The sequence below is a fragment of the Sabethes cyaneus genome, chromosome 2, assembly GCF_943734655.1.
Source record: "Sabethes cyaneus chromosome 2, idSabCyanKW18_F2, whole genome shotgun sequence".
Classification (NCBI taxonomy): Eukaryota; Metazoa; Arthropoda; class Insecta; order Diptera; family Culicidae; genus Sabethes; species Sabethes cyaneus.
The window spans coordinates 171,117,909-171,134,308 of NC_071354.1; the positions used below are offsets into that span (position 1 = coordinate 171,117,909).

General features: G+C 39.5%; 2 protein-coding genes across 2 annotated transcripts; one reads left to right on the forward strand and one right to left on the reverse strand.

Annotated features, from left to right (window-relative positions):
- Window positions 1-12,339: 12,339 nt before the first annotated feature.
- Window positions 12,340-13,541, forward strand: LOC128734424 (28S ribosomal protein S15, mitochondrial). Its single transcript, XM_053828623.1, has 4 exons — window positions 12,340-12,593; window positions 12,653-12,786; window positions 12,846-13,041; window positions 13,098-13,541. The coding sequence occupies exons 1-4, from the start codon at window positions 12,382-12,384 to the stop codon at window positions 13,384-13,386; spliced, it is 831 nt and encodes a 276-aa protein (XP_053684598.1). The 5' UTR covers window positions 12,340-12,381; the 3' UTR covers window positions 13,387-13,541.
- Window positions 13,417-15,603, reverse strand: LOC128734423 (SH3 domain-containing protein Dlish). Its single transcript, XM_053828622.1, has 3 exons — window positions 15,468-15,603; window positions 13,905-14,806; window positions 13,417-13,818 (listed from the first exon to the last, which is right to left on the reverse strand). Exons 1-3 carry the CDS (start codon window positions 15,514-15,516, stop codon window positions 13,654-13,656), a joined length of 1,116 nt encoding a protein of 371 aa, XP_053684597.1. The 5' UTR covers window positions 15,517-15,603; the 3' UTR covers window positions 13,417-13,653.
- Window positions 15,604-16,400: the final 797 nt, after the last annotated feature.

Sequence of the window (16,400 nt, forward strand, 5' to 3'; positions counted from 1 at the left end):
ACTTAATACTACCCTCGGGCAGGACCAGTTGTTCCTCAACAAAATAAATGACCTGGAAAAGGCCCTCGCGGCAGCGTAAAGCCGCCTGGAAACGTATGATGAGGCAGCAGCTACAGCAAATGAGGCAACGTGGAGTAACTACCGCCCAACAACTCACGAAACAGCGATTCGTTGATATCAGATTAAGCCATTCCCCAGCAACATCCCTGTAAACAGAATGTGGGAAGAATGATCAAAGTACCGCGAAAATTTCGAGATCGCGGCAACAGTAGCCAATGCCAAAAGTCCTGCGCGATGATCCCAGCTTCTATATCTATCAATAGGAGTGGAAATGCAAGGCGTAATACGAGCGGCAAGACTGAGACCGGATTTGAACGACTCAAACTGTTACGAAGAATGTCACTACCCCTTGTCAGATCGCAAGAAGTGAAGCAAATTCTGTAGGATTTCTGAGATCGAGCTGCGCGATGCGACCGGAAGAGATCCATTACTCAAGCAAATTATGCAGGCTCTCGAGACTAATGTTTGGCCGAAAACAACTTCGTAGATTCCAACAAATTTCTGGTGATTTAATTATGACAGATTATGACAGAGGTATCATTGTAAAGACCGGCTGTGCCATAATCCCTGAGAGTTTACAAAAGAAGACGTTAGAGATAGCGCATGAAGGACACCAACAAACATCTAAGCTAAAAAGCATATTGAGAGAGCGTGTTTGGTGGCCAGGAATGTCAACAGATGCAGAAAAATGGGTAAAATCTTGTAGAGCCTGTGCTTCAAACGGACTGCCAGAAAAAACGACACCAATGTAACGCAGTTTTGCCCCTAGGACAGTGTGAGAGACGATTGCAATAGATGTCAATGGCCCTTACACTAAATTTGATGGAATTTTTGTTTTGGTCATTGTAGAGTACAGCTCGAGGTATTTGTACGCCCGCTTAGTTAAATTAACAAGCTTCGAACACACACGAAAAGTACTAGAAGACATTTTCGAAAGGGAAGTTTTCCCAAAACAAATAAAATCCGATAATGGTCCTCCCTTTAATGGAGAGGAATTCAATAATTACTGTTTACAGAGAGGAATATAAAAACAACCTTTTCGACACCACTATTCCCACAGCAAAACGGAATGGTAGAATGATAAATGAAAATAATTAGCAAGGCTATACACCCCTATTCTGTATTTCGAACGGGTTTATGTTTCGTTCGAAACTGACATTTCGTTCGAAAAAACAGCGGCTCGAACGAAAAATCTTCATGTTAAAAAACAACTCGAACGAAATATTTGCCAAGTCGATCGAAATATTTCAACTCGTTCGAAATACAGAATACGGGTGTATGGCATCAGCAGCGAAATCAGGATCAAGTTATGTGAGCGAGCTCCGTGCTGCTATCCAAGCACACAACGCTGCAGCACATTCAATCACCAAGGTTCCTCCCGAAGAAGTCTTCAACGGAAAAAAATTCAAAAGATGTTCAAAATTGTTATGCACTGCAAATGTGATCCATGAGAGATCGAAAAGCGAAACTCGACGCAAAGATTCGGGAGGATTAGCGCAGAGGTGCTAGAGCTTGCCGTGTCAAACCGGTAAACATAGTAATTGTCGACCAACATTTGAAAGGGGCGGATAAGCCAACTGTCAAACAGAACGAGTGAGAGTTATATTTTGCTGAAGCAGCATAGGAAAATGAACTCTCACTCGTTCTGTTTGACAGTTGGCTTATCCGCCCTTTTCAAATGTTGGTCGACAATTGTCAAACGACATACACACTCAAAAAAATCGACACGTCGCATCCACGTGAAAAATCATGTAAACTTCTGTACAGCAACTTACGTGAACTTCATGTACTAGTTAATGAGAAAGTTGATAAAATTTACCAGCATCGCACGTAAACTGGTTAGTATGAGTGCGAGTTACCAATAATTCACGTGAAAATTACATGAAAAATGTGATGGATGAGAATTACGTATGTTTTCACGTAAACTTGACGTGCTGATTTTTTTGAGTGCACGATTTGACCCTAAAAGATACACTGTTCTGTACTTGAAGTATCAAACGGTAATTTGGTCTTAACGGATGATGATGGACGAATAATGAGTCATATCACTTAGACCAAAAAGGTTGAACGTGGGCGTAAAACATCAAATTTGGTGCGTCCGCGGTAGTGACAATGAAAACCTATGGCGGCTCGATAAAATGCATACCACAAATTCTTTATTTTTGAAATTCTTAGGAGGGAAGGGAGAAGGATGAATGTGCATGTTATGGATTTCGTTTGTTCGTATAAAGATAGTTGCGGATAACAAAAACAACTCTGACATGCATAGAATAGATTGTTGAAGATAAACAGGATAATTCTGCTTTAGCACTCCTCTTGGTGAAAACGAATAGACGAATGAATTTCATAACAATTTTAATAGAGTGAAAGGAGGATGTGTGGCAGGTAGAAAATACATGAGAACAATTGCGCCAATAAATGAGCGCATGCTGTATGTGCGGAACTATTACATAACAGCAACTCCGACACGAAACCTCGTGGATCTCAGGACCAGGAGGCGCTGCAAATTCTAGCATCGAAGCTTGCTGTGAAATTCCACGATAGCATCGGCCTCTTTTTTCCCCAGACCACTGACAAGGTAAGTCGTGTGATAGGCTCCCGTGTAACCTGGCAGGACCACACATAGTCTAGGTTTAATCGCGGTGTTAAGAATTTTGTTGTGACGAGGAAGCTTTGTCACTTGTTTCGGCTTACTTCCCAAGCACAGATATCAAATTAGTATAGGTTTAGATCATCGTAAAGAAACTGCTTAGCAATCACGAAGCGAGGATTTCCAGTTGAACAGTTGCTTCATTATTTTCAATTTTTCAATAGTACGTACTTTGAAATCAATAGATTTCATTATTGATGTGAATGCGTAGAAGAATTTTCGATCGATTGGCGTAAAAATATTTAAAATCGACTTGGAAACCACTAAGCTATTAGCGCTCAAAATCTTTCACTTTTTCGTTACGCTCGTATTTTTCGATTTTTTGGAATGACACCCTATCCCAAACCTTGCCACAAAAAAATGAATTTTTTTATAAAGTCAAGTTGATTGGGAAGACAAAACTTAACACTTCTAATTCTCACAAAAAAAATCTTCTAATCTTGATTAGTCGAAATTTGTTAATTGCTTGGTCAAAAAAGACCTATTTTCTTTAGTAAAGACATGTTTAAAATGTCGCTCAAATCGGAGAGAGTGTTGATCGTTCAGCTCTTCATTGCTATATGCTGTAGTGTCGTTTAAGCGGAAATAGCTTTGATGTGAATAATAAAAAGTAAACAAAGGATTCCGGACATAGCCTGTTATTGAATGCATTAAAAATGAGCTAATTGTGGATGGCGTTGAAAAAAAACTACAAAATATTTTTTGTAGTTCAATATAACAAATTTTTCTTATATCCTATGTTTATTAAGTCTGCACAGAAAAATTCAACAGTAATCAGTTGATTTACGGCAGCCATGGTGAAAACATTCAAGCAACTACGCTCGGCGCTTCGTTCGTACTACCAGCTCCACTCTCAGAGTGGACAAGTTGAAGAACGTAAGGTACTTTGTGTCCGCCAGATGTAGCCGATCCGGCATTTACGATATCCTCTCCCTTCTGAAAAATGACGAGAGCGAACAGAAGCTTGGTTCCAGCTACCCGACGCGTCGCTGGTGCGCGACCTTGAAGTGCAGTAGTTGTTGAAAAGGAAGGCTAAGAGCAAGCTGGCCTCCTTGCTCCGCGCCTTGGTCCAGGAGGTCGGAGCCATCGGCCAAACGGTGAAGCTGAAAATGTACCTGGTCGAAATGGACATTTTTATGTCGAAGCATCCGTCGAGGCCGCCCGTGTCTGAGCAACAGGTAATCACCGGCGAAGCGCGACAACATGATCGTAACAAATGACTTGACCTTCATGACGCTGGACGGCACCCACTGGCAAGGGATCAGGTATTTTACGTTTCCTACCAAGGATGTAAGGGAAGACGTCAAATACACCAAGCTCCGGGGGAGCTGGCAATACGAACAAAATATTGAGTGTAGTTGCAGTAGAATGCCCAAGCAACAATCTGAGTTTTATTGTACTCTTATGGTGGTCTTCCAGACCAATTTTGGTCTTGAATGCCATCATAAGAGTGTAATAAAACCCAAATTGTTACTTGGGTGGTTCTGTCTTGGCTACCGCAAATCTGTCAATTTTTTTTGTAAAAGCTTAATAAACGTTGCACGCAAAACAATTCACACTCCTTTCCACGTGAAAAATCACGTAAATTTCTTTACAGGGAGTGACCTTCAGTTGAACATTTATTGGAAAATACAATACAGTAGTCACCCAAATAAGCCGATGGGTGGTGCTCCACGCCCAACGCTATATCTCAACTGTCCATTAACCAATAAATTTGATTATTGGTACATTATTAGTATCTGGTATAACCTAATAAAATGCCAAAAATCAACTATATTGGTCAATTGACAGCTGATATATCGCGTTGGGCGTGCAGCACCACCCATCGCTATTCGGGGGTTTTCTGTATCATCTATATGATTTCCACGTGAATGCACGCACACTTATGTAAACTATGTTAAATTCAGGTAAATAGTACGGGAAAAATTGGATGAAAAATATTCACATAACTTTTCCCATAATTTCGACGTGAAAAAAATTTTTGAGTGTGGATTTAAGATAAATTTACTCCAATGAATTATCTTTAGCAGTTTTTAATAGTTTTTAATAGTTTTAAATATTGAATTATCTTTAGCAGCACAAAAATACTGCATTTGACCGGCAAAAGCGCCATTTTTCCGAACTGCTCAGTCAAAAATTATAATTTTACCCTCAAATTTTCGCCACCTATTGCATTTGTATCTTCACATAAAACATACCTACTCGTCTGTGTCACGCGGCAAACAGTGAATAAAACTATACACATTTGTTTTGACTATTGACTATTTTTTGAATATTATTATTGAGCAACTTGTATAGCACAATCAAGTTATTATTTATCTATACCTAAACAAATGAATTTCTGTCTGTATGTTACTTATAGACCTGGAAACTACTGAACCGATCGGCGTGAACATTTGTATGTAGGGCTTTTTGGGGCCGGAAAAGGTTCTTATAATGGTTAGACTCCTCCCCCTCTAAGAGGAGGGGCTCACATACAAATGAAATACAAATTTCCTCATAGGTCGAGAACTAATCAAGCAAATGGAACCAAATTTGGCATGTGGGGGATCAAGGCAAGTATTTATTTTATGATGGCTTGAGACTCCCCACCCCTGTGGTAGGAGGGGGACTCTCCTCAAATAAAACAGAAATTTTTGCGTAAATCAAAAACTAAGGTGGCCTTAGGGAAATGGTATTCAGCGAACCACTATTTTAGGGGAATTTAATTTGGAAAAAGTTTTTTTCTTTTCTTTAATTTCAGGTAATCGACAGTTGTTTTCCTCGACGGCTTGAAAATTTGAAAAACCATGTAACCGGAGTATTCTAAGCCAAAATATACTTATTTTGAAACGTTGTATCTAACACTAATGAGATTGAAAACCGTTGGTTATTTTGATATACAATAGGTGTGATGCAGTCCTAAACAATCAGAGTGCTATTTTCTTGAATCAATTGTCATATTATTTATAATAAAAAATATCCATGCAAGACTTTCTTTTAGTACAGTAGTTAATACCTTTTTTCAATGCTTTCGTGATAAAATCCATGCACCGTTAGAGTATCCACAGGTTAACATCATCAGAACATCACCGCAAGAAAGCAAAATAATAAAACACTCGTTGGATTACTGTTCTGTTAAATGTTACATTCTTATACCTTTCCGAAAAGCTGCGGTAAAAATAATTCGAGCAATATTCAACACATATTCCATGAAATGAGAAAGACAGGAGAAACCAAAAACACTAATAAGTCACATTTTAGAATTATTCACGTGTGATAACTTCCGGCATACCGTGAGGTCGCAATCCTATAGCGGGATAAAAGAACTGAGGTGATGGGGCGGCTAGCGACAAAGCTACTGCCCCCATCAAAGCCACAAGTACTCTCATTATGATCACTTGTAGGTAGTGGCGAAATTGGCAGTGGGTACTTAGCGCAAATGATGCTTCGACACACTTCAGGTCACACAACTGTTCGAGGGCGAACGAACTCTGTACCGGTACCAGAACCGAAACACACCGCTTGCTTCACGAATATCGAACGACTGTTAGAAAATGATTTTTAAAAGATGGTTTTATGATATCCAGCATCCACGCTGCCGTTGCAGATTGCTGGTGGTGTGTGCGTGTGCGAGAAAACCACGCGACTTTTGTCATTCTAGGGAAGATATTTGTGTTTATCTCAGAGACGTGCTAGGAAAGATTGAATTAGTTATCAGTTTGAATATATTGCTATAATATACATTACAGACAATGAAACAGGTTAAAAGTAAAAAATAAGAAAAATAAAGTGACAAACTAATTGTTCCACTTATTAACTATCAAAATGGAAACAAAAATAACGTGTTATGTTTCTTCCCACAGACACAAAAACTGTCTTTTGGTAATCTGGTTTGCAATTTTTTTTCAGGTTCTGGAAGTATTGTAATATATTTTCCGAATTTAATAAATTTATTATTTAAATCTGTTCTGGATTGCTCTATAAATAATCTTGGTTGTCAACCTTGGCAATTTAGGAAGAAAGGCAGGGACATATTCAATTTTTATCATCACCCTTTTTTGGTTGGACTGAATTACGCACCTGTAACCCTGTAACGACACTCAGTTTGGGTTTTCAACTAATATGCATGAAAGATTTGAAGAGATGAATCAATTCTTGTCTAACTTGCCATTGGCTATTGTTATGCGACTACTGTTAAACAGAGTGTCATTGATCAACTGGAAAAACCAGTGCACTGCAGATGTGATATTAGTTAAAAGCATGCTACTTGCATGCATTGTTACTAACGAACTATCATTGAATAAATTTTAATTTTTTCTGATTGTTTTTTATGGTATATAGTGACATGCTTTCGATTAATTTTTACAAGTTTAAATATCCCCTTTTTAACGGTACCAGTGGAGTGAGTTCAACAAATCATCTCGTCAATAGTTACTATCGATGCGTACGACACATTTCACACGTTGCACTAGCTCTCTGGTATGTGGTGGCTTAGATGGTTTGGAGATATCGACCTTGAGCGGCACTTAATAAGCAGGTGGACTGACTGAGGGCCTGTGAGGGTCGCCACATGTGATATGTTTAGTGTACTGTGCTAGGTTAAAACACGTTTTCTTGAACCGTATGGACATGCTGAAAAGGACAAACAACAAGCTAATATAGGGATTCCCCACTGTGGTTCTTTAACAGAACTCGGTCAACACCTGTGAAGTTTGCATATGATATAATAGAATCTATGATTTCCGTAATGGAAAATATGCGGAAAATCCCGGGACTAGTCATCTGATGCTGAAGATAACCTAGGCGGTATTGAGTCTACTCGAGAATGTTGCGTGACATTTACATTTTGTAAAAACTTCATTTGTAAACATTTTTTAAACTAATTGTTTTTTTAAGTGTCAAGACTGAAGTGTTCGAAATACATAATAGGAGGAATAATCTGTCATGCCTGAGTAATGTCAATCTTGGTTCCACATTGAAAGAGTTTGTCAGAGAGTGTTTAGAGTGATTTATCTATTTTGGACAGTCGTTGCGGTTGTGGTGAATAAAAAGGTCCGTCAGAACGGTGCGGTCCCAATACAGCTTGAAACGGTCGTTTTCTAAGACGGTATCTGCTTTGTAGCGGTAATTTGGCACATCTTCCTCCGACAAACCACATTGCAGCGCCAACTTCTAGTGCAATATCTTTGCTACGTTGTTGTGGCGTTCTGTATAGGCTGCATTTGCTAGTACTAGGCAGCCAGCTATAATGTGGTCGATGGTTTCTTGTGGTTGATGGCACATTCGGCATACATCCTCTACATCCTGATTCCAGATATACCGTCTACAATTTCTCGTCGGCATAATCCCGTCTTGAATGGCTATCATGTTGGATTCGACCACTAGAGAGAGAGTTCGCCACGGGAGCAGAGCTGCCACAAATACAGATATTTGTACATGCATAAATTGGGGGCCCATCAATTATTTCAGTTGCTGTGATTTCTGGCTCTACTAATGCTCTTGAATTTTAAAGTACATACTCGATAAACTATTTGTTATTTATAAGATTAGATCAAGAAAATAAAACACTCCGGAGAAAACTATGGGGTCCCAAATTTATGCATGCACAAATATCTGTATTTATGGCAGCTCTGCACGGGAGAGTCATAAGTTCGACGCGACCTTGTCGACATAAGGTCGGTTCAGTTGGTAGGGGTATGCACCATGTACTGCTTTCTGCTTCCAAGATGCATTCTTCTCTTCCATCGACAATAGATTGCATCTAAGGTCGTAGTCTGGTTGCGCTAGATGTAAAGCACTGTAGCCCCTATCAACGGCACAAACAGCTCGGTATATTGCATGTCGAGTTGCGCATTCTACGAAATATTTACGCATCTGATGCACCTGAGCAACGCACAGTGCTTGAATGTCGATCATCTAAACCGACCTGAAAGCGGCTTTTGATCGGATTGACCATGTAATACTTTTGCGAAAGCTCCAACGACTTGGTGCATCCCAGAAAATAATTGATTGGCTTCACTCATACCTTAGCGATAGAGTACTACGTGTGAAACTAGGATCCAGTACTTCGTCAGTGTTTAGCAACAAATCCGGAGTTCCTCAAGGTAGCAACTTGGGTCCTTTGCTTTTCTCATTGTTCTTCAATGATGTTGCGATTCTGCTAGAACACGGCTGCAAGTTAGTTTACGCCGATGACCTGAAATTATTTGCTACGATAGATAATGAAGATGACTGTCGCCGTTTGAAACATTTGCTCAATCTATTTACTGAATGGTGCAGATCTGCACCGCGATTACGTGCGTGCTTATTACGTGCACGTGCGATTAAGTCGACTTAATTGACTTATTATAAGCATTTCAAAGTGTGAAGTTATGAGCTTTTACCGGATTAAAAATCCAATTTGCTTCGGTTATACTATCGACGATATTGAACTTCGTAGAGTGGATCAAGTTAGCGACCTGGGTGTCTTGCTGGACACTAAATTGACGTTCAATTTACACTGTGAATCAGTCATTTCCCAGGCGACGCGACAACTTGGATTTATTGCTAAGATTGGATGTAACTTTAGAGATGTTCACTGCCTAAAATCATTATATTGCGCTTTGGTTTGTCCGCTACTTGAGAGCTGTAATTTGGTTTGGTTCCCCAGTCATCTTACTTGGAACCTACGGATCGAACGTGTGCAACGTAGGTTTATTCGGCTGGCTCTACGACATCTCCCATGGCGGCATCTTGATAACCTGCCACCTTACCCGAATAGATGTCGTCTACTTGACCTCGATACACTCGAACGCAGGCGTAAAATGCATCAGGCTATATTCGTGGCTAACCCAGGTAACATTTTTGTTGTATAATAGCTTGTTAAGCACTTGTTCCACATAAATCAGCTGTACAATAGCTTAATAAGCTATTACGCAACAAAAATGTTACTTGGGAAACTTATCAACGGCGAAATTGATTCTCTAAAATTGCTATCTATGCTTAACTTTCGGGCATCGCAACGGACATTACGCTCAACTGGCTTGCTGCAAATACCGTTTCATCGGACCGCGTTTGGAGCTAATGAACCGATTACGGAATGCATTAGGTTGTTCTCAAAAGTCGAAGAACTATTTGACTTCGGTATGCCTTCGCACTTATTCGCGCAAAAGATAAGAAGATCTAATTTACTGTAATCTGTAATAAATTTTATTCATGTAGACAATTTTTAGTCAGATGAAGTACTCAAATAAATAACAAATAACAATGAAATATTATTTCGGGGGGAGGCTGTGCGCTTGCACTTATCCATGCTTGCTGGATGCTGGATGCTATCATGCTTCTTGCGTTACTCCTTTAGGCATATCGAGGGGATGCCGTGCTCATACACTTTGCAGTTATCAATGCTGGCTTACGTTGTTGGTCATTTGCTCGCTCGCAGTACCCATCGAAACGTGTACCGATTAGAAAGTGCCGAATGTCTTAACGTGCATCCCGACACAGTCACCCTCGCGGGATTTCTTAACCTGACGAGATGTGTACCGATTAGGAAGCGCCCTCCAACATGACGCGCACTCCGTAAAAGCTACCCTCGCAGGGTTTCTTAGATATGCCTATTTGAACACGTACCGATCTGAGTATTGGGACTGTTTCGGGATAAATCCCATCTCCACACATATGAATCCAGGTTCTACCGCGCCCCGGATCGCGTTGCTTTGGGGCGTCATATGCGGCTCAGGGTTTGTTCCCTAGGTCACCTTTCATCCAAAAACTTAACTGACGATGCTAGCTCGCTGTTTCGCTCTCGTTTCACTTCAAATGCTTTCGTTGCAACACATTTCCTCCACCATATTTCCGACGTTAAGACCGGAAGGCAATTCTTCCCGCCATGCTGCGAATCTGGGACAGCCCAAAACCACGTGCAGAACAGCAGAGTCTTCCACGTTTCCACATTCCGGGCATAAGGGCGACCTGGCGTGCCCGAACCGATAAAAGGTTCTGTTGTTTCTTTTATAAAATTCATCTAACAATTGCGTCTTAATGAAGAATCCCTAACTAATATCAAAAACATTCCATCAAGAAGACTGGCAACTCTGCCAAAAGTCGAGAGACAGTAACAGCAATGCTATCTGCCGAGTTAAAGTTGAACTAATACACACTAGTGCGTGTAAATCAAAATATGGATGTACACAAACACGTATGCAATGCATTGCCACGCTCACACACTTCTTTTTCCATTTAAACATGTACACGCAGCTTCAAATTTTGTCGAGAGGGGTGCGCTGTTTCTTCTGTAGCTTGGGTTGCTTGCCATTTGTATGTATGGGCGCGAGGAAGAGATGCCAGTCTTCTTGATGGGATGTTTTTGCTAATATCTAAACAGAAGAATAAGTAAACGATCACGAAAAACATTAATTTGCACATTTTAAAGTCAAACATTTCAAAAACTTTATTAACGCTTTTTCTTCCGCTTTGATCAAATTGACGACGATGATGTGCACACTCCTGTTGAATTTAGACATTCAGAATTTAGTCATCTAGAATTTAGGACTTGAAATCGAACATGGAAATATACTTAAAATTGCACGTGATTTTGGACTTGAAAAGATAAAGAAAAGAAAAGAAATGCCACCATTTAATTATGTTACTCCATCCAATAACTTGTAGATACTTGGCATTGGAGGTAAAATTGGACTTGAAATTACAGTTATAGCGGTTATAGCACAAACTATAGTTTGTGGTTATAGGTTGCAACACGAGGATTTGTTTTGTTTTACATTAAATTTAATTTTAATTGAGAAGATGGGGCACGCGCTCCGATATGCCTTAGCCTACAGAGACTGTAAATTATAGAGGCGCCGAGACATTCAAAATCCGCTAAATTTTGAACGAAAGCGGAGAGTTACCTTTATGTGTGATGGTACTCTCCGTTTTGTTTCAAAATTTTGCGGATTTTGAGTGTCTCGGCGCCTCTGTAATCTACAGTCTCTGTAGCCTAAACACGCCAGTGGCCATATTGAAAATCATGTGTATGAACATCATACTTTTGGTATAGGGAGTCAAATTGTTGTATAGCAAATGAATGAAACGTGAATTTGTAACATTCGATGTTTTGAACCTAAAAATAAATGTTCTTTCAATAACTGCAATATAAATGAAGAGTGGAAAAACATTAAAATTCATAAAATTACGTGTTGAACACAAAATGCTGCCAGGAAAAGTTGCCGCTCATCAATCACCGTATGGTTATATGTTTCGTACTTTGTAGCATGTACTTATTTGGACCAAGCTCTCGGATTACAGCAGTTTTCTGTGCAGAGCTGCCATAATTCTATACATATTTATCTGGGACGAACGGTAGGAAACAAGAGTAGAATCAATATATTGATTATACTGAAACAAGGATGTATGGTTGGATATGATTTTAGAAAAGACAGGTTTGTTTTACAATAGTTTAAATAAAAAAGCATACAGAACTCAAGTGACTGTTAATTTAAAAAATATTGGAAGCACTAAATATTGCAATATTGCAAATTCACTTCCATATTTAAAAATTATTCAGTCTAGCAACTCTGCTGATGTGCTGTGCGGCCTGCAGTGCAGTTCTGTCTTCTGTCAAAGTTTGTTTACAAATTACAATACATGTGTCGTATAAATCTTTAGGGTCTTTTTCATTAATTTTCTAACAAATTGCATTAAATTAATTATCAATGAACACGCTAAACTTTCTAAAAGCATCACTCACTAGCGTAAGCACAATTTCACGCCATTATGCCTTTAAATCCGACTTGAAAATTAAGTGGGTTCGACCGGAAAAAATACCATGCTTCAAACCACAGAAAAGCGGTGATATGCAACCTCTTCGACCATTTGCTGGCAGTGAACTTCTTAAGGATTATACGGCTTCCAAGGAGTTGGAAAAGTAAGTTTAGCTATTTTTAAGATTGTTAACAGTTATTTCAGTTTATTCTGCAATCACAGTGCGGATGAAACAGTTAAAAACCTGTTCACAATTGAACATAACCGACGAAGAGAAATGCTGGAAAATTTTAAAGTGGAGATGGTTAAACGAGTTCAGCGGCATGATTTGGATTATGGCTCTATGGAAGCAAAATGTTAGTAGTATCATTATTGTCGTTTGTCGCAAATTGATTAAAATATGGCATATTTTTAGTGGGATTGATGACTGCACAAATCAGGAGTTTGCAGGAGGTGATGGAAAAATTTCCTCGACAGTCTGCTTCGAAGGTGTTTTTAAAGGAAATGATTGATAAGCGGAAGAAATTTCTGCGTTATCTTAGACGTTGGGACTATCGAAGATTCGAATATATTTTAGAGAAATTGGACCTCGTTTATAAGCCAGCTCCCAGGTAAGAATAATCTTTACGAGTATCTACTAGATGTTGGTTTCACCTTCCGTTTCTAGTCATTTTCATTGGATTACACGAAAGGATTCACTACGTAAGCTTACCGATATTCATTGCGATGAAATTAAGGACAGTCGACTACAAGCCTATCGCCAACAATTGGAATCACAACAGTTGGATTTTCTTGCAAAGAAATTGCAAAATTTGGAATTCATTAGAAAAGAGCAACAGGAGTGCAAGGTTCCGATAACGGTAACCGTCGAGCAAATCCAAGCTGTGAAGAAACAGTACGAGGAGTTGAAAGAAAAACGAAAGGCATTAGAACCTGCAAATGGAGAACAAGATTGAAAATTCCATAAAAACCGTTTTGTTTATTTTTCGTATATAAAATAAAATAATAGTTTCTAATAGAGTATTGAATGTGTATAATATTTTGATTAAGTACACCGTTCTTCTAAATCCAACGATTTAGATGTTTCTGAATAAAATGTTGCAGTGCTTTGTTACAGTCTATTAGACGAGTGATTTCTTATGAATGGAATTGTTGCAAAACAAAATATTAAATTAAAATTATTGTCTTAGATAGCAAGTTAGCCTAGATAAAATTTGCTTTCTTTACAAACTGGTCATGGCTGGAGGTCGAGCATAAGCTTTGGGTATGAATCCGTACTTGCGTGTTTTCGGTGCATACGCCCAGAGCCATCCATCGACGGTTTGGTTGTTCAAATCAGCATAAATCCAATCGCCACGCCGAACCGATAAGTCATCCGGCGCTTGAGCCTACAAAATTAAAAAGGAAATAATAACTTAATGACGAATTTCAAACCTACTGTCGCAGTACCATTTTATTTAGAGTATGAGCTTACCTTATAATCATACAGCATAACTAGCTCCGTTCCATGATACCTAAGATCGTCTGAACCGATTCCAGGTTGTTGCTGCGTACCATTTAAATTCGCACCTCCAATATTAACCTGGGCGAGATTGGCATTGGGATCGATTGCACCTACATTAATGGCATTGTTGGCCGCATTTCCCCCAGTTATATTTTGTTTTGTCTGTCCCTGAAGAATATTTTCCGCGGGGTATACAAAGCCAGACGGAATAAACCCTTCCTGACCGTCGCTTCTTACTATCCAGAACCATTCTGGATCTTCACGGTTCAGCACCGTAACAAATTCTCCCCGCTCTACCGAAACGTCATTTTCATCACGGGCGATAAATGTATATAGAACAATGTAGCGACCACTTGGGTCTTTGGAAAATGGCAAGAAATCAGGCTCCGAACTTAGACTCGCCTGCGAGTGTTTAAGGGAATTGGTCAATCCGACCAGTCCAGGTGTGTTGTCGTCAATAACATCGATATTAATATCAGGAATGCCATCCGTTAGATCGTTGTTTGCTAAGCCAGATATGTCCCGGGGTAATTTCTTTTTGATGGCTAAATCCGCCAATTGAGTATTGAACGGAGCACAGTACGAATGCGGAATGAACCCCTCCTGTCTGGTGTCTTGCCCAATTACGTAAACCCAATCGTTCTCCCGGTAGAGAATGTTCACTATTTGTCCGCGTTTCACTTCCAACTCGTCGTCTACGCAGGGAGTAAAATCGTGCAGGACTACCATTTTACTGTCCGGGCTAAGACCATGTTCCTTCTCAATTCCAACGCGAACAAGCGTTTCAATGCTAGCCGATCCTGTGATACGGCCCATTCCATGGTTTAGTCCTAAGCTGCTCGACAGGTCCTTGTCGATGTCGCTTCCGATGGCTGAAAACGAAGATTTAATTTCAGCAATTATTTCTATTGTGTTGAAGAAAAGGTTTAAAATAAATTGGATTGGAACAGGCCAAAATTTCTATCTTAATTAATGCTTATTTACTAAAACGAAGTTTGATAAAAAGTTTCTGCGCATTTTAAGGGTGGCTGTTATTTAGTAGTCGAAAACCAATTAACGTTTCTTAATAAATATGCGTAAACAAAATCACTACGAACCAATAAAAAAAGAAAATACCAACTCGTCTATTCAAAATAATATTCAAATTTTCAACAAAGTTTTAGGAGATATTTTCCAATTGGATACTTGACGGAACAAGTGTTTTTACCAAGAGGCTAGAGGAATCAAACATCTCATTAACAAATTTCTTTTATTTGAGTATTGCTTTCCCTAAAAAGCTTCACACATTTTGCGTTAGACACATGCATTTTATCAAATTCCAATCTGCGAATAATGAAGGAATGCAGCATACAATGATACAATAGTAACAGGTAATTATGTCAGTGACCTGTTATTGAATGAAATTCTTCTAGTAGCACTGCTGTTGATATTATTATTGTCTCTTTGATACTCTTTTTTTTTCTTTCGTGGCCTTATATACCCGACCCTAAACGAATTTTAGGTTGGCTGGGACTTTGCAGTTCTTTCACTTACGTTTTTTCTTTTTTCCTCGGCGAATGCGAACGGGACACAAAAAAGCCATAGCGCACGGTAATCACTACACACAGAGAAGCATTTTAATGATTGTTTTCTTAGTAAAGAGTTTAGTTTAAGTAACGAAATAATTAAAACATTAAAACAACGAGCTGCACGAAGAGAATGGAATTTATTTTGACGATACTGCCATCATAGTGCCAGTTTTCAGATGTCACTTTCCGTTTGACGGACTTGAACTTGACCTGGGGGCGTCACGATGTAGTTGCTGAATCGAAACAAAATTCTCGGGTACTTTATCATTTCGACGTATCTGACAATGAGAGATTCTCTTTCTCTTCCGCTGTTTACGACGATACTAATGCATTTTTACCACCCTATGCGCAACTCTTTATCGAGCTGTGACAGCGTGAGGATGTCCCGGGCTCAAAATTTGGCAGCGGGCCCAAATCAGACTGCTGGCAGTTGAGTGAAACGCAGTGCTGACATGCTATCTCATTTTCAAACACACGAGACGTTAGCGGCGAAAACATGGTTGCCTGCCGATGGAATGATTTTGACACATTAGCTTTGCATGAATCGGTTGCCGGCAGGAGGCTGATATGACGTCATATTTTCGTTGCTCACATGAAAAAGGCGGCAAACGCAAAACGTTTTCACCAAACGCATTTAACTAACTTCAATTTCGAATCAATTGCCTGCCATCAGGCATTGGCTATGTGATGTTAAAACTTTGGCTAAAATCAAACTTAAACTAACAAAATTCAAGAATCTCCAAGGGTAAGTCGCTTAGAACATTGAGGCAGGCTCAATTTAGGGAACAGCTGACCTCATTGATTGCAATTGCGGTACACTCATTTCACAGTTTATGGCACACTGTGGCCCACATTTTTGACATTTAAATTTTGAAATGTTAGAAATTGGCAGCCCTGC

What these genes read in the sequence shown, in the direction of transcription:
- LOC128734424 (XM_053828623.1), top strand. Translation starts at nt 12,382, where the DNA reads ATGAACACGCTAAACTTTCTAAAAGCATCACTCACTAGCGTAAGCACA. An exon ending in GCTTCCAAGGAGTTGGAAAA is followed by an intron (nt 12,594 to 12,652) that starts GTAAGTTTAGCT and finishes CTGCAATCACAG; the next exon opens with TGCGGATGAAACAGTTAAAA. An exon ending in TGGCTCTATGGAAGCAAAAT is followed by an intron (nt 12,787 to 12,845) that starts GTTAGTAGTATC and finishes GCATATTTTTAG; the next exon opens with TGGGATTGATGACTGCACAA.
- LOC128734423 (XM_053828622.1), bottom strand. Translation starts at nt 15,516, where the DNA reads ATGGCTTTTTTGTGTCCCGTTCGCATTCGCCGAGGAAAAAAGAAAAAA. An exon ending in CCGAGGAAAAAAGAAAAAAC is followed by an intron (nt 14,807 to 15,467) that starts GTAAGTGAAAGA and finishes CTTCGTTTTCAG; the next exon opens with CCATCGGAAGCGACATCGAC. An exon ending in TTATGCTGTATGATTATAAG is followed by an intron (nt 13,819 to 13,904) that starts GTAAGCTCATAC and finishes TTAATTTTGTAG; the next exon opens with GCTCAAGCGCCGGATGACTT.